Source organism: Centropristis striata, chromosome 17 (assembly GCF_030273125.1).
Source record: "Centropristis striata isolate RG_2023a ecotype Rhode Island chromosome 17, C.striata_1.0, whole genome shotgun sequence".
NCBI classification, from domain to species: domain Eukaryota; kingdom Metazoa; phylum Chordata; class Actinopteri; order Perciformes; family Serranidae; genus Centropristis; species Centropristis striata.
This window is the reverse complement of record NC_081533.1, coordinates 19,017,893-19,039,633: the sequence shown is the minus strand read 5'-3', so window position 1 is coordinate 19,039,633 and position 21,741 is coordinate 19,017,893. Positions and strand designations below refer to the sequence as shown.

At 39.0% G+C, this 21,741-nt stretch overlaps 1 protein-coding gene across 4 annotated transcripts in view; it reads right to left on the bottom strand.

Moving 5' to 3' along the window:
* The window catches only part of LOC131989119 (RNA-binding protein with multiple splicing-like), a 44,377-nt gene that overhangs the window by 11,642 nt on the left and 10,994 nt on the right, over positions 1–21,741 (bottom strand). The window contains exons 2-7 of one of the 4 annotated variants that reach the window (XM_059354301.1): positions 14,804–14,881; positions 13,466–13,504; positions 10,543–10,605; positions 6,782–6,932; positions 3,640–3,767; positions 1,391–1,454 (exon numbers count right to left, since the gene is read on the bottom strand). In XM_059354301.1, coding sequence (XP_059210284.1) covers positions 1,392–1,454; positions 3,640–3,767; positions 6,782–6,932; positions 10,543–10,605; positions 13,466–13,504; positions 14,804–14,881 — 522 coding nt within the window. In that variant the 3' untranslated portion in view covers position 1,391. Of the gene's footprint in view, positions 1–1,384; positions 1,455–3,639; positions 3,768–6,781; positions 6,933–10,542; positions 10,606–13,465; positions 13,505–14,803; positions 14,882–21,741 lie in introns of all 4 variants that reach the window. The other 3 variants (XM_059354300.1, XR_009395934.1, XR_009395933.1) reach the window with 3 other exon arrangements.

The following is a 21,741-nucleotide window of genomic DNA, read 5'->3' as shown; positions in this document are numbered from 1 at the left end:
CTGTAATAATGCAAAAAAAAAAAGAGTTAAGAGTAGAACAGAGTTAAAAGGAGAGTGAAGATGAACCTCATGTCACCTGAAGCTAACTGGAGCTGTCAAATAAATGCAGTGAAGTAAAAAGAATTTCTTAGATTTCAGTGGAGTTAACACTTATCTGCTCTACTCTACTGCCCTTACTTATTAACTATGCAATGTTTGACTTGTGCTTTTTATTATTTTATCTATTTTCTTATCCTGCTGTATCTTATTTGACCTTATTTGTATTTTTATTTCTATTTCCCTGTTTTAACTGACTGTTTTTACTGTTTTCAATTGTGTCTTGCTGTTTTAATGTGTATGTAAAGCACTTTGAATTACCTTGTGTTGAATTGTGCTATACAAATAAACTTGCCTTGCCTTGCCTGGAGTTCAAGTAAAAAGTAGCATAAAATAGAAATACGGAAGTAAAGTTCAAGTATCCTACTCCTGTACTAAAGCACAGTGCCTGAGTGATTTTCCCCACTTGTTAGAATAACATCACCTATCAAAGCGGCCGTATTAGCATTTTAGTCATATTTGCTGAGCTCTACCCCGTCTGTTTTATTAAAACGTCGGCGTCGGAGCTCGTTGTATATTCTGTTTGACTCGCCGCCTTTGATGCCTGAGATCAAGCATCACATCAATGGGGAAAGTCGACCCTCGGTACCCTGTGACCTGAGTGGGGAAAATAATGGAGTTCCCCCTTTAAATCGCATCTTTCATGATGTGCGAGGACTGGCTGTGGTTTTATTGACCCACTGGGCTTCACACTCCCACACTTACTTCTAAAAGGCTAATTTGTTTTGTGTCTCATGTCTGCATTTGAAGTCAACGAGCAGAAACGTGACTAATTATTCGGTAAATTCGGCTGGTAAGTAAGCTGGATGAAGGTTTTTTTTCATGCGATGTTTGAGGGCAAGGAGAGGTTGCTCATTGGACACACGGGCCACGTGCACGGAGTAACACCCTGTGATATTCCCGACATATGTTTAGGAATATCTCTGCGCCTGTTTAAACCATGTGTCATAACATTTACTCAAGTTTTTTTTCATGGCACGGCGCAATGTACACTTCTTGGTCATTGTATCAATATGTGCTGTGTGTGAGTCCGAGTGTGTGTTTGTGTGCGTGCATGACTAAATGCGTGTGTGTGCATGTTTGTGTATGTATACTTACAGATGTGTATGTGGGGGAGGGAGGGGTGGGTTTTGTCATTTTTATTGTTTGTTTTTATTCTTTTTTTTTGTAAAGCACTTTGTGTTGCATTTTTATGTATGAAAAGCGCTATATAAATAAAGTTTGATTTGATTTGATTTGATTGTAGGGGGCTGTGTGTGTGTGTGTGTGTGTGTGTGCCGTTACTCACACATACTTCAGCAGAACTGCCTGGACTTCCATCCCTGAGGAGTTCCATCTGCAGGAGGGAGCCAGCGAATCTAAACACACATAATCACACATACATACATTCAAGTATATGATTAAATACAATTTGTATTCATTTAAACTTTAATGCAATATTCAATTTATCAGAGTACAATATAGAGTTACAGCAAGGCAGTTAAAACAGAAGGGATTTTCGTATTACGTATTTAGTTTTTAAATTCAAACTATAGGTTTGATAGACATTTTATTCACCTTATTTATTGTATTTATGTTGTTAAATTTGACTCTATTTTATTTAATACCTTATTTTAAAGGTTATATATTTGTATCCCTCCCATTGATTTCCTTTGTCTTTGTTTTTGTCTTTTTATTTATTTTTAAGACTTGCTTTTTATTTTTTATTTTATTATTCTTATAGTTTTTAAACCCATTTTATTGTCATCATTTTTATTCTAGTTTCTTAATCTAGTTTTTATTTCACTCTATTTTAAAAGCTATAACAACAGTTATTCTACTCACTCTTTTATATTACATTTTCATCATTTATATTGTCTTGGGTACACTGGTCTCAAGTTTTTAAAAATGTTTCTGTGTTTTTATAGGTTGTTTTTACAGCCTATACTTTCTTGTCAGTCATCTGTGAAGCTCTTTGATCTGCCCTAACGTGTATGAAAAGGTGCTTTAAAAATAAAGTTTGATTGATTGATAGCAATCCAATAAGATTACTGCGCTCTCACTCGAAGAGATGACAGCAGATTATTAACCAGGGAGCTGCTTGTGTTAATATAAATTAGGTTTGATCACTAGTCACTAGTGTGTGTGTGTGTGTGTGTGTGTGTGTGTGTGTTAAAATACATATTTCTATGCCTCACATCATCTACTCAAGGTCAGAAAAGGTTGTGAGATGCTAACATTACCCACCACCCCCTCCTGAAAACCATAAAGCCAGATTCTCTTTGTGTGTGTGTGTCAGTGTGTGCTCACATATTCTACGCATGTGGCCAGCAAAATGCCAGCTCGGCAGATTCATCTTGCACTCATTTCAAATTCTGACATCATCCGAGCTTCAGCTTTAGTGTCTTTGCTAGGGGCCTTTATACTGAAATAACCTTAGTATCTGCATCATATATGGTAATATACTCTATAGACTCTCTAGCAGAGATAAAAAAGACATGAATAAACCCACATACTGTAACAATTGTACTGGGAAATCATTGCAAGCTTCAAAACCAGTCAACAAACAACAATTCAGAAACAGCACGTCTAATACTGAGACCTTATCAGGGTCTGCCAGCACCAAACAGACTCCATGAGAAGAGTTTCAAGAGATCAATACTGAACTCTTAAGTGAACTCACAGTGGGGCTGTGCAGATTAGACGGCCTCAATAAACTGGAGCATGGTTGGTTGAAAAAGAGGGATTTAATTAATGAAGTAGGTGATGGTCAAATGATGACACGAACCTGTCCGACCACGGAGGCTTTCAAGTTGTAGGGATGATGCCGCTAATTGGGATAAATAAAGTGACATGGCGTGAGTGAGAAAGCTAGTGACTGCTCATTCAACTTTGGCTGTATAAACATGCGGCACTTTGAATAACTGGCTCTTTTCTCACAGGGACTATTTTTCCTACTTAGAGCACTTTAAAGTCATAGATGCTTTTCTTGGTGAGGATTAGTTTAGTTTAGTTCGATTCCTGGAAGTTAATGGGATCGGATCATCTCAAGAGGAGGGTAAAGCAGCATTACGCGTCTGCAAAAATGGACTACACCCTGCGGATTAAATATTTATAAAGTCAATTGTTTCACTGTCAATAAACAAACTCGATACATCAAATTTCCGATCCACTTCCTGCTTTTATGGAGCACATTAACAGCAGATGAATGTGACTATTAGTATATCAGAAAAGGCAGTTTTAAGTTAGATTGTGATTGTTATTGGACATTAAAGAAGCCGATATGAGTTTGGCTGACTGTAAGAAAAAACAGGAGAATTTTCCCATACCCAAACTACCCCCTTGATTTAAAAACAATACATGTTTAGCCAGTAGGAACAGAGATAAGAGCTATTCAGTCGATCAGTAAATGTGCAATGACAGAATGAAGGTGGTGTGTGCTCTGAGATGGGACGTGGCAGAGAGTGATGTCAGCAGCTGCTTGTGCGTTGTGCTCAGGAGGAGGTGAGGGGTGGTGGTGCTGGTGGTGCTGGTGGGGGAGGGGGGGATGGGTCTGCAGGTTACCTGAGCGTGGAGCGAGGAGGGGTAGGTGAAAGCGGGTGGGAGGGCCGGCGACAGCTCCGCCGGGTACAGCGGGTATGACGCCCACACATCTGGGCTGCTGGGATATAGAGCAGGCACTGTGAGCTCATCTGTGGAAAGAAGAAGAGGAGGAGTGGAGTGAGGAGTGGCCAGTGGACGGGCGGGTGGAGAGAGAGAGAGAGAGACAGGGTGGAGGTGGCGGCAGTGGAGGTGGTCGTGGAGGTGCCTGACAGGTGAGTTATCTGAAGTAGCTTCCTCTCGTTTTATGTCTCTAAACCAACTGACCGTTCGCTAAACCCTCAAACAGCTACGTCCAATCATTGCCTAGCAACCGTAACTAGGCATGGCAGGCCTGTCAAGCCTTGGATTTCTCAACATGTCAAAGCAGTGTGCATCGGGCTGTGGAGAGAGCGATAATACTCGGCAGATCATTATCCAGTATTGGAGGATGGTGGGTTTTTTTTAACACTTCCAAAACCAAATACACAAAGCAAAAAGAGTATGGAGCACATTAAACTGTGGATGTCGTCTCTATTTGCTCACCTAAAGGTTTCTGAAGAGCCACATTCTCATCATAGTTAAGATACGAGCACTGTTACCCCTTTTCCACCAAGGCAGTTCCAAGGCCGGTTCAGAGCCGGTGCCTATTCTTGAACCTTGAACTGGTTCCAGAGTGGCACCAACTCTTTTGCTGGTCTTGAACCACAAACCAATTATGTCAGGAGCTTGGGGTGGGGTTATAGTGACCAACAAGACCAACTAAAACTTGTATCATTCATTTTATTTTATTTGTTTAATACTTTATCAGGCAAAGAACTACATTTGGTAACTTCAGGTAATATTTTGAGAAAAAAGTTGCAAATTTACTAGATTAAAGTGGCAAATCTACGAGAAAAAAAGTTGCAGATTTAAGAGATTTAAAGGGGCAAATCTGTGCGAAAAAAGTCTCAGATTTATGAGAAAAAAGTGGGAAAAAAGCAACTTTTTTCTCCCAGATTCACCTCTTTAAATCTCATAAATCTGTGCATTTTTTTCTCGTAGATTTGCCACTTTAATCTCGTAAACTTTTTTCTCAAAATATTATTTCGTATTTTTTTTTTTTTTTTTTTACACATTCTTTTTTCCCCCCACTTTCTTCTCCTAAATCTGCGACTTTTTTCGCACAGATTTGCCACTTTAAATCTCTTAAATCTGCGACTTTTTTTCTTGTCGATTTGCCACTTTAAACTAGTAAATTTGCAACTTTTTTCTCGAAATATTACCTGAAGTTACCAATTATAGTTCTTTGCCTGATAAAGGGGTTAAATGAGTCAACTGGAGGCTATCCTACGTCAGCTGGGGACGACTTTCAACCCACTCATTAAAAAACGAACACATTGTACAAATTTTAAAGTATTTTGAGTGGTGACTCCGTCTCTATTATTATAGCAAACTGCATATGTCCCGTGTGAGAATGGAAAGCTTAAGAGGCGTAGCAACGATCGCTAAGGAGGCAGGGATTACCAAACAAGTCAATTATACTCCCTTAAAGTCAGAAAAGCTGACTTAATTCAGGAAAAATGAGAGGAAACCATGCCAGATTTCATGACTAACTAACTCAGTTGAGTATGGAGTGACTGTGAAAAAAAAAAGTATAGTGCATGAGTGGAGAAACAGGTGACAGTGCAGAGTGGTACAGAGTAAGTGTCCATTTAAAATGCAGAATCAGAAGCAGCAGATAGCCGTACAGTCATAATGAGCGTTTGGCCTGCTCTCTGTGTCTCCTGCTCTCTGTTAATCACAGCATGATCAGAAAACTGGCTGATTTAAACGTCTCTTATCAGGAAATGACAGTTGATTACGTCATGGTTTCATTAATCGCTTCCTTCCATTTTCCACCGAAGCCCTCAAGTACACACCCTTTCTCTGGCGAAAAAAAAAAGAAAAAAGATCCCAGATAAGAGCGGTTCGGTCATTTAGGAAGAATGTGCAACCACAGCTGGCCTATGTTCAACTATCAACGGCTGATCCTTACAGAACCCTTAACCTCTTAGAAAAATATTTAACTCAATGGCACAAGGGTAAAAGAGCTGCATTAGCAAATTTCTACGCACGTAATACTCACACAGTGATCATGAAGTGTTTATGAATCATTAATCTAGCAGGAGGCATGTGCCGTTCAGGAGGAGGACTCTAATTAAGTTAAGCAATTATGGCACAGAATCTGATTTCAAAGGAACATTTTGCATGAAGAGTTGGGGAAGGATCCAATTCTGGTTAAAGATTACTCAGAGAAATGCATTAGCCTGCTTCCACCACGTTTCAGTGAGAAAGAAACACAACACTCTTAACCCATAAGAACACAGACCTATTTATCCTTAAAGTTAAATTATTGGGGATATACCACAGACCAAGTGGACCACATAGAACAAATTTATGATGTTTTTAAAAAAAAATATTACCCCTAAATGTCAAAGATCTGTGATCTGACATATACTTTATATTGGGCATTTATGGTAATTATGTTTATGATATTTATTATTTTAAAATAAAAATAGACACATTTTCAGCTTATAGAAACAGAAAATTGCCTTTTTCTTTGCATCTCTGCAACATATATCAAATTTGTAACATTAATAGTGCTGTTTAACAATAAGAAATATTTTTCAGATTTGTTTTTAAGTAACAAAATAACAATAAATCAACAAGAAATAAAAACAAATAACCATTAGCCTTTTTGTTTTCATCTCCATAACATATGTCAAAATTGTGACTTTAATTTGTTCAGGAAATGTGGTCAGAACATGTTAAATGTGATACAGGACATTAACGGATTAGAAATGTTAAATGGGTTTAAACTGGCAAAAAAATAAGCTTTTTGAAATGAGCTATATGAAATGAGATTATAGAAGATTTAAAGTGTTTGTTACACGGGCGTCACCATGGGTTCTTATGGGTTAAAAGAAAAATCTACTTTTCAGTGATTTGCAGCCAAGTCGATTTGAAGCATAACTCCTCTGCAGATGACATATAATCCAAAAGGGAAACAGCTGTCCAGTCACCTCAAACGTCAAGAGCAACTAATGGCCAAAGGAAGCAGCAACACAGACAGAAAGTAAAGACGACCAATACTCGGAGTACTCACATGGGTCTCTGCTGATGAACTGTGGCCCCGGGCTCTGCTGGGAGGGCAGGGGGTTGGGGGTCCCCACCAGCTTGTTCTTGGCCATCTTGGTGTTGGCCTTGGCGAACTCCAGCCGAAGGGTCTGGGGGATCTCTGGATCAAACCGGACCCCCTAACATCATCAACATCGACGTGTCAGCAAAAAGAAAGTTTTAATCCATGCTCTCAGAAAATCATAGTTTAACTCATTGATCAAAAACTTATATTAAGGTCCTTGTAATAACCATTAATTAACAAGTAATAAGGCCCTTGTAAGTCCTTACAAGATGCTTATTAACATTATTGTGCGTTTATAAGCTTATATAAGTGTTAATAATGGCATTACAAACACCCATAACCCAACCATTATGTCTTTGCCATGCCTTTATTAATCTTATTTTGTTTGCTTATTGATATTAAAATATACTTTTTTGCTCATCTATTATAAGTTAACTATAAGTTAACTATGCTTTTTGCAACTACCAGAGTGAGAACAATGCCTTATTACTTGTTATTTAATGGTTATTAAGGACCTTATTATAAAGCGTTACCAAAACTTGTAATATTATTATATTATTATATATTATTATTATTTCTTAAAGTTAACTGTATTTTTCTTATTTTTTAATAAATAATTTTTTACCTACATTTAATCTCTTAAATCATTTTTTCCCCTATATTTTCATCTTTTTATTTTCACTTTTATAATTATTTTTTCTTACTACTACTACTTCTTCTGCAACTGCTATTATTATTATGATTATTATTATTATTTAGCCCATTTATATTTAGTCCTAGTAGTCGGATACAAACTGACTTGCTTTTCTATGTATGTTCTGAAAATTTCAGTGAAAAAAACAAACTATAAACTATAGATAGTTAATAGTTTATACTTTTTTATATATATATATATATATATATATATATATATATATATATAATTTCATCATAATTTGTTATTCCATTTGACATATCTGAAGATTCCTGCATGTTCCAATTGTTTTATATGCTGATGTAATTTGAGCATCACCTTAGGGCTGTACTGAATAATTCAAATTTTGACTTTCAAATTCTAAATCAACATTTGAATGCTGCGTTAGGGTTGGGTGGTTGAACTATCATATCAGTTTTAGGGGATAAGATGAGTACATTAAAGTTGTTGTTTTTTGAGTTGGCCAATTTTTGTCATTTTGTTTTCAAATGTTATGTTCTGCCTCAGAAGAAACAAGCTGCTATGTCATGTTTTTGCTGAAAAAGAGAAACTTAAATTCAGGGGGTTTACTGATGTATTTTTCAATTTAAGAAAGAATGGCGTTCAGTACAGCTCAACAAACTAATTTCCTGCAAGAAGTCATAACATATTGTTGAGTCAACATATGATGAATGCAGACAAGCTGTTTATTGTGTTCTTGGATCTCCCTTGTTTTCCTAGAAGGTTGCTCAGAGTCAACACATGGGGAGTTTTCTTTCTTGAGCAAGATCCAGGTTCACCACATAATGACTCTTAATGACGTTACACACTAGAAACGGTAGGATTTTGCTGTAGCAACCGAGCCTTAAACAACCTGACAGAATGAGTTATTTTGCTCACCGCTAAATCGGTAATGTTATAAATAAGACTGCCACTGATAGACTTGTTTTGTGCCTTGAAGTAGTGATGAAGCAGACTAATTTAGCCCTTGGAAAAGATTGTTATCATACATATCTTCCACTTCATTCTCAGCCTTGTTGTGTGTTGTTTAAATGCCAGTTGGGACTTGGCTGCTATCTGGAATTGTCACTTTGTATACTTTTCATCTTTCAGCATTTTATGACTAGATTTCCTGCCAGAATCTCAGTGGTGGTGAGACATTTGCAGTCGCTTAGACTTTGAAGCCTACTGTTGTAAGCGGCTCACTGTGGATTTCAGTGTTATTCTGGTTGGACGCACGTGATGACGGGTGACACCCACAACTGAAAATCAGAACCTGATGACACAAACCTGGCGAGCACGCAAGCCACGAGGGCCCCTTGCTATGCTCCCTACTGAACTCTGTGACTGTAACTTAATATCATGACATCAAATCCGCCATCCGCCATGACATATTGCAAGCATCGCCGCTTAAAGTGAGCCAAAAATTCTGCCAAATTCTTCAGATGCCAATGCTAAAAGCCTTCTGATATACCAGTGCTCATGACGAGCCAAGTCAAGGTTGCTTTCCTCCCTCACAGTTTGATCTCTACATGTGCACTAGTCCAAATCATTTTTCTTCTCAAGTACTTTCGCCTCAGGAAAAATAAGGAATTTGACATAAACAAAGGTCTTCTTCATCCCAAAAAACAAAGCGGCTATTTGTTTGCCTGCCGAGGAGCCAACAAGGCCAGGAGAGGTTTCACCAGCCACTATAAGCACCTTCTAATTAACCTCATTTGATTGGCTGTGAGAGACACGTCGGAATACATAGAAGGTCAGATCAATGGAGGAGAAAAGCAGTCGGGAGTAAAGTTCTCTGCAGCAAAAAGAGCAAGAAGGATGGTTTTCTTGGCTCGTCCCTGCAGGCTCAAGCAACGCTGAGCTGAAACAAGCGAGGGATGACTCTTCTCATGAAGGGGAGGGAATTAACTAGGATTGCCTTGGCTCAGTGCGCTCGCAGCTTCTGCCAGTGGAGGCTACAGAGGTATAATAAGGTACATGGATATAATGAGGCCTGAGCACATCGCAGTTTGAACTGTGTCGAATCTTTACCTTAAAATGTGTTTTTTTCCTCCCTGCATGCAATGTTTTGGTGCATGATTGTAACTGTTGTATTGGTGTTGTTTCGAGAATCAAGCGCTCTTTTTAAAAAGATATCCACTCTTCTATGACGGGAAACAAACCCCCCCCTTCCTTCCCTCAGTTTTCTCTGCCTTTCCCATATTTCAATATGCAGATAGATGTTTGCAAAATCTGGCTTATCTCCATATGACCCCCGGGACGCAGCTTTTCCCCGAAAAACAAGAGCACTGTTCAATTCTCAGCCCCTCTGAGTGATTCTATGGAAACAGTCTGACTATTGTTGGCTCATAATAAAATGATAATTTTTATCCTTTCTTCAACTCTCTGCTCTGCCTTTGATGCGCACCAATATCTCAACATCTGAAAGTTGACAGACTCCACTCGCGTTGTCACAGTCCCACTTTAGCACGATGATAAAACTGATCTTTTTCTGTGACAAAGGCATCAACACAAACTTAAGAAGCATTAGAAGGGGTGGTGTAAATCTAGACACCTTTAAAAAAAAAAAAACAATGGGAAAATGATGCAGGGTGAGAGCTGGTGTTCATTACTGTCTATCTCTACTTTGTTGCAAGAGAGTTGAATAAAACCCTGTGAGGATGGGCTCTGTTTCATATTCAGCCTTATCAAGGCTTTCTACTGAGCTACATTCTGAAATAAGAGAGATTAAAATTAAACCCTAGATCAATACCTGCTATTTATATGTAGAAGAGCTAATGTTCCTCCTGACCTTGCAGGATCCAAGCTTTAAGAAAAAAGCTTTATTTACTTAAACATTGAGACATGCCTATTTAGAGCAGCTATATGTTTGTCTTCCTACTTGTCCCGTCTTTCTGCATGTGATAGAAAACGTACGAATGTCTGTTTTTTTCTCTCGTGTTGCATGCATTTGCACGGAAAGCAGATGAGATGCGATTCGGAGTCATCACAAGATATACTAGCGCTGAGCTGGTGCTTGAGAGGAGCACGAAGAGGGCATGACACTTACGTTCAAGGCATTCTTAGCAGCCTCCGCCTCTGATCGACTGTCAAAGCTGACAAACCCCACTGGCTGGGGAGACAAGGAGACAGAACAAAAGAAAGAAACATGGTTTAAGGCAGAAAACTGAGTCTGCATTTCTGTCTGAGTGACATAGACATGTTTTTTTTTTTATTATTTCATTTTTTTTATATCATACCCAACCCAACCCCCCCACCACCACCTCTTTCTCTGTCTCTGTTTATAAAACTGTGGCGACAGAGAGAGAGAGAGAGAGAGAGAGAGAGAGAGAGAGAGAGAGAGAGAGAGAGAGAGAGAGAGAGAGAGAGAGAGAGAGAGAGAGAGAGAGAGAGAGGGGAGAGTGAATGAAGGCTGGACGCTTACATTGTACAAGGAGAGTTCATCATTCAGCTCCCCTATGCCCAAATACGGGCAATGTGAGAGCGAGAAAGTGCATGTAAGAGTGAGTGTGAGAGAGGCAGAGAGGGGGGGTGAGAGCTGAAAAAGGAGAAAAGATAGAGGGAGAAAAAAGAAGATAAATGGGGGAGTCTTAAGAATGGGAATTTAGAGGTTAAAGGTGGGAATAAAAATGAAAGAAAGTGAGAGGTAGAAATAGTTTTCCAGACCGCCTGGAACAGGCCTGTCAGTTGAAAACAAAGCAATATATCTATTTCACCGGAGCATGTTCTGTATTCTGGTGACATCACTGTGGAGCCGGTGCCCGCAACAGTAAAGGTGAGTGAGCACGGCGACGCAGGTTCGCCTGTCAGGATTTCTAACCGCTGTTGCAGATACGAACAAAGAATGCACATTGTTGCTGTGTACTGGTGTGCGGATGGGGATGTTGGGAGGAGGTGGGGGTGAGGAGAAAACGAAAAATCTCTAAACATGTTACTCCCACGGGGTTGCACTGCTGCGTGTGATCTGGAAAAGCAGTCTTGGGTTATGGGAATTTTGAACAAGTCGAGAAAGAGGAGGAGGAGGAGGAGGGGGAAAAAGAAAAGATGAAAAAAGAAAGAAGGACTAAGTGAAGACGTCAGGAGGAGGAAGCGTAACAGGAATATAAATAGAAAGGGTCTGAGATCTGGCTCTTGCTATATATGGAGATGGCTGTGTGTTCTCGGACTGGAAGGGAGACCGATTGATTTAAGCCGCCATTGTCATTGCCATTAGTCAGGAGGAGAGTCACTCAAAACAAAGACAAGCCGGAGGAATGTTGTACAGCGCTATGCAATACCTGAACATCAGTAGACGTCTGTTATTAAGAAGATGGCCATTATGAAAGAATGAGGCGAGCTAGGGAGGTGCACCGAGAGGCCAAAGTGCACAAAAAGTTGCTGAGTGTCTCACTTATCCATTAAACAGGCAAAACAAAAAGAGCAAAACCTGCACAGGCCACATTTTCTACATGACGTAATCCTGCAGGTTAAATGGAGGCCAGTGCAAACTTTGGATTGAAATGTAAAGCTTCACGATAAAGCTGCAATGATTTGTCCCTTAATCAAACATTAATTTAACTTCAAATTGAAAAGAAATATTTTCTCTGGAAGATCATTTCCATCCCACCCATCAGGGATGCTGGGTGTGCTCTGTTGCATCTGAAACAGCATTTAATAGTGATGTCACTAGGTGCTGGGGTACACCTGTAAATCGCTGCAGCCAGGTGAGAAAATGAACCACTGGAGATCAGCAACATTTTTGGGTTCATTTTAAGTAATTTTGGAAGCAAAAATACTTGTTTTATTATATAAGGTTTACTGAACCCCAAGCAGTTACAGGGCAATTTCTGTTCCTGTTACAACCTCTCTTGTCCTCTCCTCTCTGCTCTGTGTAAACAGCCTGCAGTTTTCAGAAGTTTCACAGAATTTTCGTCATGTAACTATTGGTTGCAGCCAAATCAATCACAGATTCACTGAGCAGTGAATAATTTAATGTTTTTAAAGCATCTGGCATTTTGGGAAAAATTTAAACAAGACATGTAGAATAAGGTGAATTTGCTGAACTTTCACTTTTTAAAGCTTAGATTGGGTTACTTTTCTGGAAAAAATGTTACGTCACACAAGATTCATTTAGTCACTGTCAGCGATTTGAAAATCTGACGAATATTTTCTGTTTATACTGTTTCTGGCTGTGATTAATGGTGTCGTTGTGTAAAGAAAACATGCCTTTCCAATCTGCTGGGGGGGCTGTTGGGTTCAAAGGGTTCGAATAGTTGCTAATTGCCTTTTGAAAAGTTTTTGACAGCATGCAACCACATTGAAACAAAAAAGAAAAAAGTCCCAAACCATGCAATAGGATTTTACTTGTTCTGAAGAAATTTCACCACCAGAAAAAAGCTTCTCTTTGTTCTTAGTTTTAGAGGTATTATACTCAGCAGATTGGATCTAAATCGCCCTAAACCCTTCTAATGAGCATGTCATGTCTTTAAGGGAAACAGTGTAATGTGGTAATAAGTACACTGACATGAAGCTAAATTGCTTAACTCTGGATGTGGACACCTGCCAGCTGAGCTCATTTTCAGTCCTGCGCCCCTGGAGGCAAAACTCAACCGTCAGTACTGCTCTTGTCAAAACGCTCGCTTTGACACCTCAAAATTCTTTTCCCGTCTCCCTTCCCATCCCTGCACATCCCACCGGAGTTGACTGTCTGTGACTACAAGCATACTATCCGACTGCCAAAGGCAAGTTGGTGCAACACTTTTTCCTTTTCCTCCCCCCCAATAAACTTTTTTTTTCAGATTCCAGGTAGTACCTGACAAAGAGTCCTAATCCGTCATAGTCAACGAGACGAGAACACAGAGGGGGAAAATAGGACGACGGAGAGACAAAAAACTGAAGGTGCTGATGAGCAAAGAGATTGGGTAAGACATGATGAGACTGATTGATGTTTACATTAGTGTCTTTCTATAGAAAGTGCGTGTTTCATGGCATACCTGTTTGGAAGTGAGTTTTATCAAGGAGCCTTCATAACCCTGAAACAGAAAGAAAAGGTCAGAAATATGCCAAAATGTCAAAAGCTTTAACCCTTTATCAGGCAAAGAACTATATTTGGTAACTTCAGGTAATATTTCGAGAAAAAAGTTGCAAATTTACTAGATTAAAGTGGCAAATCTACAAGAAAAAAAATTGCAGATTTAAGAGATTTAAAGTGGCAAATCTGTGGGGAAAAAAGCTACTTCTTTCTCACAGATTCACCACTTTAAATCTCATAAATCTACGCATTTTTTGTTGTGGATTTTTACACATTCTGGCAGTATGTAATATCCTCCAATATTCTCTAGGGTTGAAATTTGGAATTTGCAAGTATTTCAATGAATGCCCTATTAAGGGTTAAAGTGGTGAATCTGGGAGAAAAAAGTTGCTTTTTTCCCCACTTTTTTCTTGTAAATCTGCAACTTTTTTTCTTGTAGATTTGCCACTTTAATCTAGTAAATCTGCAACTTTTTTTCTTGTAGATTTGCCACTTTAATCTAGTAAATTTGCAACTTTTTTCTCAAAATATTACCTGAAGTTACCAAATATAGTTCTTTGCCTGATAAAGGGTTAATTTGATGTAAATCAGTAGTATTTTGAGGCATAATGTTGCATAGTAACACTTCAGTAACAAGCTCTATATTTTTGCATTGCTGTGTAACCACTTACACTGATTCACGAGTTAAAGAGCTCTTATTAAAACCATATGGACTGATTGTTGTTTCTTACCTGATTAATCATGATTTACAGCTTTCTACGCTCACGATATAAACAATTTAGTCAGAGCACATACCATGAGCATTATCTAAGACAGATTAGATGCATTGCATTTGTGCCATTATTCATTTTAACTGTGCTGCTGCTGAGCCATTTAAGTGCATTATTCTAGTGCGACGGACCAAAAAGCTCGCAACATCTACACACAGTCACCTGAACTAAACTCTAGGACGCTTTGTGCCTGTTACAAAGTGAAGTTTCTGAGGTGAAGCAAATAGCTTTGTTTTTGTATCGCAGGCAGCGAGCCATTTTTCCATGAGACACACACACACACACACACACACACACACACACACACACACACACACACACACACAGACACACAGACACACAGACACACAAGCTTCCCGTGGATCAAGATGTGATTGAACCTCGGCTTTAGGAACACAGACACTTGAACCTCGCGGGAGAGTTTCCATTGCCGTTTATTTCATCACCATTAATGGAGGTCCCATTGACTGCTGGAAAGAAAAGCTGCTAAGAATAGCTACAGCCCATCCATTTAAAACATACAAACATACCTTAAATGGTCTGAACAGGAGATAGAGCTCCCGCGGCTTAATATCCAGTGGTAGTCCACTGACAAATAGTGTTCGGACCTGAGGAAGACAAGAAAGAGATCATGTATTTTTCATTAACCTCCACTGGTTATAAATAGCTACCTTGCATACCTGACATTAACAGATGAGGTAATGAGGAAAAGGCCACTGAATGAATGAGTTAAATAGTTCTCCAACTAAAAGATAGACTTTGCAAACACTGATAGGGATGTCTTTCAGCTATGCAAACACACACACACCTTTCTACAGTCAGTGTATTGTACTCTCCTGTGTAATCTACGGCCTGCTGTGTTTTATTGCAATCCTCCCTCGCAGCTCTAGCCTCTGTTTTACATTTGAACTTTTCAACTTGCAACTTGAGCTGGCATTGCTGGGGAATTACAATGTATATGTTAGCAAAGAGAAACTAAAGGATAATTCAATTGTTGCGGTCCGTACTGAGTCAGAGAAGGTGGAAAACCACACAGGGAGTAACATGAGAGTCACTCAAAATGAGCTTTCAGGCAAACAAAGTTGTTATTATTGTTATGTGTGTTTATAGAGAAGAAATGAATGCTGTGAGATCCCTCTAGGTTCACTGTAGGTACACTTTAGGTTTGTCAGAAGAAAATTTCACCTAAATGTACTTCTATTTATAAAACAAATATCAGAAGACAATATTTTAAACTGCATATGTTGCCAACGGCCTCAAAATGAACCCTAAAAAAGTTGCAGATGACAAAAGATAGACTGTGAGTAAGAGATAAAAGACAGCTGACAGTGGGTGGGTGGGGGTGAACTCATCTGTAAGTGCTGAGAAATGGGATAAACTTGAAATATTGCTTTGGTAGCTATGGGGAGAATGTACAAGAAACACACTACAAATTTACCGTGTACTCAAATGTAAATAGTTGCGGTTGAGCAACATATTTCTTAAAGCCTGTCACTGAAACAGAACTTCTGTCTGGTTGGAGCAGCAGAGGTACAGACCTGTCCCCACAGTGCTGTGTCATTGCTGGAGAAGGGGCAGGCTGCAGGAGTTATAATACTGGGATAAGGGAAGAAATGCTCAGGCTTTTTTTTTTTTCAAACCAGTCACAATTTACACAATTTACTAGGTCCAGGATGCAGGAACACTGCACAAATGGATAGTGAAGCTAACGGGAAAGGCAGGTGAATCTGTGTGAAATAGCGTGCCAATGGAAGACATTTCCCAACGTCTACATCTGATGAGTCAGACTACATGGTAACACTATACCATAACCATCATTTATAAATGGTAAACAGGCCATTTAGAATGGTAAATACATATTTTTATGAATGTTTAACTAACCAAATCATTTATAAATGACAAATAGATGGTATATTAATGTAAGTTTATAGTTAATTTACCATTAACAAACAATTAAATTATAATAAATAGTTTTAGTTGCACTCATTATAACATTTTTAACACCATATTAAGTATGTTAATGATTTTGAAATTATTCATATACCTTCAAAGAAATTGGTTGAAAACATTTAATGATTAAATATGTATAGCACTTTGTAAATGGTTAATAATTGGTCTATAAACCATCTATAAACATCACTTAGTTGGTTATTGTAAAGTGTTACAGACTACATTTAAGATATAATGCTTGACAGTTAATGAAATGTTAGCGTAGGTGATGAATAATTTGTGCATCCACCTTGTAATTCAGATCCCCTCAAAAATATAAAGTGTTCTTCCTTGTTTCATGTTATAAACTTTACAATCACAAAAATATGGTCAGAAGTTTCCCTGTAATCCTGCTCAAAAAGAAAACAAACAAACAAACCCTAAAAACATAACCTACTCAGCACAGGTAATATATGTTCATTCAATCAGTCTATTCAGGTATCTTAGCTCAGCAAAAGACTCAAAAATGGGGAAACAGCGAGATTGACTCTGTAAAAAAAAAAAACATAATTGTAACAACACTGATATTCATGGAGCTACTGTGAGTCATGCTAACCAAAGCTAACCAGCTGGTGGCTCTAGCTTCATACTTAAAGGTCCGATATTGCAAAAACTGAAATGTCTCTTTTGATTAGAAGGCAGGTGTATGTAAGGTTGTGATGTCACAACTACACTAAATAGGTATCGGTAAAAATTACTACTTCTGTGCTTTTACAGTCATTCCCCGGCTGCAATGATGATGCATAGATGCCAAGAACAGAGACATTGATGAACCAGAAACACTGACCAATCAGAGTACACTGGACTTTTTTGGGAGGAAAGCTTAAAGAGACAGGTACTAAAACGAGGCATTTAGACAGACAGTATGACAAAAAATAATGTGTGTGTTTTGAAGATTAACCCTTTATCAGGCAAAGAACTATATTTGGTAACTTCAGGTAATATTTCAAGAAAAAAGTTGCAAATTTGCAAGATTAAAGTGGCAAATCTACAAGAAAAAAAGGTGCAGATCTAAGAGATTTAAAGTGGCAAATCTGCACGAATAAAGTGGGAAAGAAGCAACTTTCTTCTCCCAGATTCACCACTTTAACCCTTAATAGGGCACTCATTGACTTAATTTGCAAATTCCAAAATTTAACCCTAGAGAATATTGGAGGGTATTACATACTGTCAGAATGTGTAAAAAAAACATACGAAAATAATATTTTGAGAAAAAAGTTTACAAGATTAAAGGGGCAAATATACGAGAAAAAATGCACAGATTTATAAGATTTAAAGTGGTGAATCTGTGAGAAAAAAAGTTGCTTTTTACCCACTTTTTTCTCTCGTAAATCTGCAACTTTTTTCACGCAGATTTGTCACTTTAAATCTCTTAAATCTGCGACTTTTTTTCTTGTAGATTTGCCACTTTAATCTAGTAAATTTGCAACTTTTTTCTCGAAATATTACCTGAAGTTACCAAATATAGTTCTTTGCCTGATAAAGGGTTAAAGCTTGTAAACATGAAAAAAAGTGGTGGTATCAATCGAACTATCAATAACAGAAATTTGGATTTTCCCCAAATAACGGTTTCCTGTCCCTTTAAAAACTGATATAAATATAAAGGCAAGTGCTAACTGACACTGTTTGGCAGGGTAAAAAACTGACCAAAGCAGTCGCTCCTTAAAGTAACAGGATCAGCAGCCGGCTGCCATGTCTAAAGAGGCTTGTGTGAACAGCATTAGTTCTTTCAACATGCATGCAGACACATTAGCACCAATGGCAACAATCAGTAAACAGACATTGCAGCACTACAAGACACAGGTGTGGAGACGTCGTGTCAGAGCTCACGAATGCTGATCTGGTTACATTTTGGAAGCAAATAAACAAACTTGTACTTCTTACATGTAACTGTAGATGTGTCTGTGCTTAATAATGGGTCAGTGTGGGAAACAGTTGTTAACGCAGGCATTTCTAACTATAAACTACAACATTTGTCTTCTATTAAACGTAACAGCTTTTGCCTTTAACCACTCTTAAGCTTTACCAAACAATGAAAAAAAATAAAAACTGATCCTTTTTTCCAATAAAGTGGTATTAAGATAACTGGAGCATATGTTAAATTTTTTTTTTTACGCAATTCTATTAAATAAACAGACACTAATCACACCTCATACCTGGAATTATCACCTAATTGAAGTTGGCTTGGTACGAGAAAATAATTGCTTTACTGCACATGAGACATCAAAATTCAACACCAGACTCTGAGCATCAAAGCGACTTCCAATAACTCCACCCCACACACCCACGTCAGTGATGTGATTGCAGGGGTGGATGTGTAATTTAATTATTTATTCAATGTTCTGATTCTATTTAAGGAGGAGTTAGAATAAAACCGTAGGTATGCAATTACACAGAGTAGATTCAAAGCTCCCACATTCATTAGATAGTAGATTCACAACTAGGGGGACAAAGGAACTGCTGAACTAACACTACACCTCATTCCCACATGTAACCTGATACGCTCCGCTGATGCCAAAGGCAGAGCAACACACAAACAAAGGAGCTTAGCAACTGGGGGAGCAGAGGCTGGCGAGTGCCAAACCGGCCATCCTGCCAAAATATCTCACCTCGGCGACTTTCTCACCTTCGCTCTTATCTTATCTTATCTTATCTGAGTTGAGCTGAGCCCTGCAGGGGCCGTCACTGGGCTCTGTCTCTGGCAGCTCTGTTTAAATAAACTATTTTGGAGGGTCTCCTTATATGGAGGTACATAGGAACAAAGAGCCAGAACAGGATGGTATCAATCAGACATGTGCAAGGGCAGCCACTGAAAAAAAAACCTGAATAGTGTGGTGGTAAAAAAGTGCAAGAATCCAAAAAGGCGTTTTAGGGGTTGACACGAAGTCAAAAAGACTGGCATCTGGTTTAAAAAAAATTCTACTAGGAGCTGACTTTGTTTTCATTGTTTTTATCGTTAAGGCTGCATGACTAAAAGATGCAAAAGTCAAAACTTCAGAAACACTATGAGGTAAATAGATCCCCTCTGACTTTTCACATAAGATTACAGTAATTATAAGGAGTATTTTTACATGATAATCACGTGGACTGCAGCATTTCCTCAAATTGTACCTTAAACAGAAGGTTGGCACACATCTTCATCTAACATTCATTGGCCAACTTATCTAAGATCCCATTTTCTAACTCTTATCTTCGGCCGCGAGGCCAATAGACACATGAGAGTTGGGACAAACACGCACAACAATGAGTCCTCCAAATTCAGAACAATGGGACATTCTTGGCTGTGTCGGACCTCATTCCTAAGACTTCCTGACGTCAGCTGTTGTGATATATGATAGTTTCGCCGTGTGTCCGTTGTGGAGCAGACTGCACACGCTGGATCCTGGATGATTCACAGACAAATGTGTCAACAGCTCTCTCCTGCAGGCATCTGCTGTTGATTACAGTATCAGGCGGTGTTTATGTGGCTTTGAGACGAGCTCGAAGAGGCAGAGCGTTGTAAATGTGCTGCCACCAGGTAAAGTGAAACATCCAACTTTCATGATGTAGTAAACTAAACCGGAGGTCAAGGCAGGGGTTGAGCAGATTCTGCAGAAAGCTAAGATAAACCCTCTGCCACCGTTTTATTGTGTTTTAGAAGTATTGTTTTATTGGTTCCTCGTGAGTCACATAGTTACATCTCCATAGTGCTGAGTGGCCGGTACAGGCCTTTGAATCATTGACCATTTATGGCGTGCTCACACACCAACAAGAAGGAAGGCTTCGATCAAAAACAGCAGCCTCTACCTACCACAAGCCAGCTGAGTACTTCACAGCCGGCGTACCAGTGCAGTTCCCTGGCAACGCCTTAGCGGAGTACAGCAGAGTGTGGAGCCCCAGGCCAAAAACATCACATCCTATTAAGGCCACTTCTGCAGCAAGTCCCAGGGGATCAATGCACCTCTAATCAGAGATCCTTGACTACACAAGCCCCGGATGAGGTCATCACCTTATTGATACTCTATCATTGCAACTTGAAGGTTTGCCGGTGCCACCCTAAGGCTGCAGAAGTGGGGGTCGGGGATCTGTGACGTATTATCTTGAAGGATAAGCCTCTGGTGTAGCTATGTAGTTATTTTTATTACTGATTATTATCCTCATTATTTTTTTAATAAATCCTTTTTGGAAAATTATGAATTATTATTTCCCAGAGCCGAAGGTGACATTACTAAAGTCCTTGTTCCAACAGTCCAAATCCCTAAAATATTTAATTTACTATTGTAGATTATTATGAAAAGAGGCAAATATTTGAAGCTGGACCCTGATAATGGTTGGCGTTATTGCTTGAGAATTACTGGAGCAATTAATCAATCATCATTAAAATAGTTGTTAAATATTCCATGTCAATCAACTAATCAAATAATAGACAAATTATGTCTAGAGAGACATTGTTATACAAAAAAAAAGTCCACCAGGCCGATCATTAAAGTTGTAAACAACGGTTTTGCCACTTAATTTTGGAAGTGCAACTGCAAAAGGATCTTTCCACTATAAAGTGCCAAAAAGCTTTAAAAAACAAAGCCAAAAACTGACACCACACCTGCTTGATAGCTGGAACAATAAATAAGTCCATTAGAAACTTGCATTCAAGTATTCTAAGTTTCTCCAGGACAGAATGCAATTTGTCAGCCATTATAAAAGCAGCTTGATTTGTCTAATTAAATGGCCTCACAACTTATTCATGTGTCATTTCTATTCAGCTTGCGTTGTGGATTCATAAAACGTGTTACACCTAATGCCTGAAATGCCTCATTACACTCTGCCGCACCGTGTGACTTTCTCAGATATTTGCTCCGACTTTAATTGAGTGCTTTTTTGACCGTTCATTCTGGCTGAAATGAGGGACACGACCTTGGTGCGATGTGAGATGATTACTATGTGTTTCTTTCTCCTTCCCCGTGAGTGTGTGTGTGTGTGTGTGTGGGAGTGTGTGTTTGACAGCCTAGGTAATAGATACAGGTCCTTCCAGCCAGATGTGGCAGGACACGGCTCTAACCTTGAAGCCTTGAAACCGAGGGTACACTAACCTATTGTTGGGCGCGTGTGCATGCAACAATGCTGCAATTACCTGCATATCAGATTAAAACTTTCATTAAAAACCCAAACTAGTTGATTTCAAAACCACACACAAGTTTTCTGTGACCGATCCAAAATCAAAGTCTGCCCATAAGCCTGCGTGAGCTCTGGGCAGGTTGAGTTTTCTTGCATCAGTTGAGCGGCGTGATATTAAAAACAGTCTAACTGACAGACTCCCACACTAGTTCGCCATCTGAGTTGTCACTGCTCTGTGTTGACATCACTCTCCATCATCCTCACGGTTTTTTTTTCTTCCCCCCTTCATCTTCCATGTCGGAGAATGTGAAGAGTGAGAGACTGCAGGCCTGAGAGGTGTCAAACGACCATAAATGGATGACTCCATTTGTCTGTTAATCGCCAGGGT